Below are 5,331 nucleotides of genomic sequence, written 5' to 3' on the forward strand. Positions count from 1 at the left end.
TTTTAAAATAATTATTGATTATTTTTAATAATTTTCGACTTTTTCATAATTTTTTGATTTAAATTGACAATTTTTGAAAATTTTGAATTTTTTTTAATCTATCTTTGAATATTGGCTTTTTTGTTTAAACATGTTGGCTAAACTAATTCATTTAATTGGAACCATCTTGGGGTTAATATCTGACAATTATAATGTTGAAAAGTTAAGAAAAGGGTTGGTAGAGTGTAAAAAAGCGATTAAAATGATTCATGATAGAATGAGGTTTGCAAAGACGATTGGCGAAAAGCACCACCTCGAAGCCCAGATGCGGCAGGTGAAAACATTAAGAAACCAACTAAAAGCCGAACAGAAGAAGGGGGCGGGACTAAAAACTCTACCGGAGACTGCAAAGCGTAGGGTACAATGGGATGACTCTGTATCTACATTTAATTCAAGAATTCAGACTGGAGTCATTTCGAACCTGAAACACAAGGACCCGGGAAGTTTCCTGGTTGATTGCAAAGCTCTGTTCAAGCGACGAATCCATAATGTCTTAAAAAATAACGCTGCAGTGAAAGTTAACATAGCATTTGGAGGAGAGTTCGAGATTGCTCAAGGTGAAAAGATGATAAATGAAACCAAGTACTTCACTACTTCAAACTCAGCCATTTATAGAGACACCAATCTTGATGAATGGTTCAAGAAAAAAGTAGTGGAACCCATCAGCAGAGACTTGGAAGAATTCCAAGAGAGAGATAGTGGCTGGGCACTAAAAGCGGTTGTTAACCTGGGGGTTAATATAAACAAATTTACACCACAGCTTGGCTCCTCATACATTGAACTTCCCCCTCAGATAAAAAGAAAACAGGCATGCATTAATGTTAAGAACGATGACGAGGCATGCTTTGCATGGGCTGTCATATCGGCGTTATATCCTTGTCGGAGTAACTCTGATTTAATGTCATCTTACCCACACTACTCCCAAGTGTTGAAACTTAAAGGTATTCAGTGGTCAATGACCTTCAAACAGATTCCGAATTTTGAAAAGCAGAATAATATATCGATCAATGTATACATTTTGAAAAAGGAGAAAAAGAACTATACGACCCTCCCAACCTTCCTAACAAAAAACAAGAAGGATAAACATGTGAATATGCTTTTGATACAAGATAATTATGACGACCAAGGTCCCGTTAGATATCATTACGTTTGGATAAAAAATCTATCTCGCCTCCTTTCCAAGCAGCTTAGCAAATGTGATGGAACAAAATATTTCTGTGATGGCTGCCTCCATTACTTCCGATCACAAGAAAAGATGAATGTTCATAAGACATGCTGCAATGGGCGATCAGATGTTATCTGTGATAGGTGTTTACAACCATTTTCATCGTATACACAGTTAGAAGCTCACATCAACGATTGTGAAAGAATAAATGAAACAGCCATTAAAATGCCTGAAGAAAGCCAAAAAATGTTAAAATTTAAGAATTTCAGGAATAAACTAAAAGCCCCCTTCGCCGTATACGCAGATCTCGAAAGCGTTCTGGAACATAGTGCTGAAAAGACTACCTATCAAAAACATATACCTGCTGCCGTTGGGTATTACTTTAAATGTTCCTATGATAATTCTCTGTCATTTTACAAATCATATCGTGGAAAAGATTGCATGAAATGGTTCGCAGATGAACTAAATCAGCTTGCTGAGGATGTTTCTACGGTGTTTATGTGTCCATTTGATATTAATATGACATTTCAGCAAGAGAGTGATTTTCAATCAGCCACTCATTGTCATATTTGTGAGCAGCGCTTCTCCCCCAGCGATAAGAAAATTCGAGATCATAATCACCTGATCCCAGAAAATAATTGTAGATTTGCAGCTCATGAAGGGTGTAACATTAATTACAAAGATGCTCACACTATCCCTGTGATATTTCATAACCTCAGCGGATATGATGCCCACTTCATTGTTACTGATATTGCTACTCACATCAAAGGTCCCGTAGATCTTCTTCCTATTACAAAGGAAAAATATATATCTTTCACTAAACACATTAATGATGCTCGAATTAAATTTCGTTTCATCGATAGTTTTCGATTTATGGCGTCTTCTCTCGATAAGCTCTCTTCTTATTTGACCGAATATCCTAATCTCCGCTCTCAATATGTTTTCCTTCCCGAGGAGCAGTTCAATCTTCTTACTGCGAAAGGTATCATGCCTTATGATTATATTGATTCTTTTGATCGCTTTATTGAAACATGTCTGCCGTCTATCGAGTCTTTTTATAATAAACTTGAGGATAAACCTTGTCCTCGCCGCCATTATCATCGCGCCCTCCAAGTCTGGTCCTCATTCTCTTGTTCTTCTCTCGGAGATTACGTCGATCTCTACATGAAAACAGATATTCTTCTTCTTGCCGATGTTTTTGAGCGGTTCCGCTCCAGTTGTCTCGAAACATATAATCTTGACCCCGCTCATTACTTTACTCTACCTGGATTCACGTGGGATGCAATGCTTAAGTATACAAAACAGGAACTTGAACTTTTAACTGATCCAGATATGCATTTGTTTGTGGAGCGTGGCATTCGTGGTGGTTTGAGTCAAGTTTGCTCGAAACGTCGTGTTCATGCTAATAACAAGTACATGGTATCTTACGACCCATCTAAGACCGACTCCTATCTGATGTATTTCGATGTCAATAATCAATATGGGTGGGCAATGTCGCAATATCTTCCATTTGGAGGTTTCGAGTGGACTGATACTAACATCGACGTTCTTAGTATTCCGGACGATTCTTCTGAAGGGTGCATTCTCGAGGTCGATCTGGAGTATCCTCAACATCTCCATGATCGTCATAAAGACATCCCATTCTGTCCCCAATCCTTGAACCCGAAAACTATGAAACCTCCTAAACGTCCGCGAGAGCTGACCAAATTAATGGCTACCCTTCATGATAAAGAAAGATATGTAATTCATTACAGGGCCTTGAAGCAAGCGCTAGCTCATGGATTAATACTAAAAAAGATTCATCGAGTCCTGAAATTTAAGCAGTCTCCTTGGTTAAAGTCATACATCGACTTGAATACAAATCTCCGGAAGGCAGCAAAAAATGAGTTTGAAAAGAATCTGTTTAAGCTTATGAACAATGCAGTGTTCGGTAAGACTTTAGAGTGTGTGCGCAGGCGCGTTGATATTAAATTGCTGACAGAGTGGGAGGGTCGTTATGGAGCTGAAGCTAGAATAAGTAGCCCCCTGTTTAAAAACGCCACTATCTTTAATGAAAATTTGATTGCTGTTGAGATGCATAGAGCGGAAATATGGTTAGTTAAACCGATTTATGTTGGGATGAGTATTTTAGATTTGGCGAAAACAACCATATATGATTTCCAATATGGCTACTTAGCTAGCAGGTTCGGAGAAAACTTTTCGACCTGCTATACAGATACAGATTCGGTGATTGTGGAGATACGGGAAAAAGACCCGTATGAAGCAATGATATATGATTGCTATAAATATTTTGATACCTCAGACTATCCTAAAGATAACATTTACAACATCCCTCTGGTTAATAAGAAGGTATTGGGCATAATGAAAGATGAGAATAATGGCTGCATTATGACCGATTACATAGGACTCCGATCGAAATTATACACGACAAAAGCAGCTACCACAGATAATGACATTGAAAAGCTGAGGGGGAAGTTGAAAGAACAAGAGTATGAGGATGATGAAATTGATAATATTATACGAAATTATGGTGTTACAAAGAAGGCGAAGGGGGTAAAGAAATCTGTAGTAAATACTAAAATTACTTTTGAGGACTACGTAGAATGTTTAGATACCTTCACAACAAAGACTGCCACGCAAAATCTTATACGCTCTGATAAACACCAAGTTTATTCTATAACTCAAAGCAAGATTGCGCTCAGCTCCAATGATGATAAAAGACAACACATTCAGGGTTCTTATGATACGCTTCCCTTTGGGCACTATTTAATTGATACTCTTGAGATGGATGTTGATTAGATTTAAGACAAAAATTTTAATAAACTTATTTTAACATTTACCATTGATGATTCGATTGACTTTAAGATGGATGCTGATTGAATATAGTCATTTCTTAAAACTTTATCTATTACAACTGCAATATTGATAAATACATCAGAATTAGACATTTTTTTAATAATATAATCCTCTTATCACCCTATCACTAATCGTTTTTACGCCACTAAGATTATTTAGATGATTGAATATTGTAATTTTTAAAACTTTATTTATTACAGCTAACATACTGATATCAGGAACAGACCCTTTTTACTACATTCCTCAACCTTTCCTGCACTCATCGTTTTTTTAACATATGATGATTCTAGTAGATCGTAGTTTTGTATATATTATCTCTAAATGAAGTATAATTATTAAGATTAACCCATATAAAAAGATGTTTAGTTATGACCACTAAAAAGATATCTGATATGGACCACTGGCAAATTAATGAGCCGTTCTAGTTAACTCTGGAACCGTTGCTCGTGTAGCCTCCAAATTAAGACAATCGATAACTTAATGGTCTTCTTTCCCCGATTTAGTTTTAAGTCTTCGATAGCCTGTCACAAAACAGGAGTCGGAAAATCCCTAGTTTTAAGATTAGATAACCTAGAGTTATTTTCCCCTAATAATTCATTTTTGAATACTATAGAACTTAGTAACGAATGAATTGATACCAAAGTATCGGTGTTTTAACATTAATAAGAATAGATAAAAGATGTCCAACAGATCAATAAAAAGATGTCTACTAAACCAAGTAATAGAGTGACCTTAGTAAGTAAGTTAAGTATATTGCCGTTATTAAATATATTATCATATAATGTAAAATATTTCATTCCTACTAACCATCTTCCCTACTAACATGGCGGTCTATGTAGTCGTACCTTCACGTTGGTGGCTGCTGTTAAGAATATATTTTTGTTTTTTCAACAAATTTATGTTCGACCGAAATGACTACCTTTCCTTCATTGCATGCTTATAAAATTTTATAAATCGCTTTACACACATTCTATCGGTTAGATACTAACATTATTTTATTAACGTTTACATATTATATTTAACCATTATTTACTGCTTGACTGTCCTTGCTAACCTTTTTTCAGTCTATGTAGTCTAAATTTGTTTATGGTCATAGGTAAAATACAGTACATGTATTTTTCTATTTCAATAATACAACTTATTTTTACTATATTAAATGCCTTTTCTATGTCAACATAAACATCATATCTATATATCAAACAATTGTTTGTACTATGCTATATTGTTAAACGGTTTTTATAATAAAACAGATAATCCCATTTTTACCTGAG

General features: G+C 35.5%; 1 protein-coding gene across 1 annotated transcript; it reads left to right on the top strand.

The window, feature by feature from the left end:
* The first annotated feature begins 241 nt into the window (after positions 1–241).
* LOC126880662 (uncharacterized) lies at positions 242–4,003 on the top strand. Its single transcript, XM_050644715.1, has one exon. It carries the CDS (start codon positions 242–244, stop codon positions 4,001–4,003), a length of 3,762 nt encoding a protein of 1,253 aa, XP_050500672.1.
* Positions 4,004–5,331: the final 1,328 nt, after the last annotated feature.

Source organism: Diabrotica virgifera, chromosome 2 (assembly GCF_917563875.1).
Source record: "Diabrotica virgifera virgifera chromosome 2, PGI_DIABVI_V3a".
Classification (NCBI taxonomy): Eukaryota; Metazoa; Arthropoda; class Insecta; order Coleoptera; family Chrysomelidae; genus Diabrotica; species Diabrotica virgifera.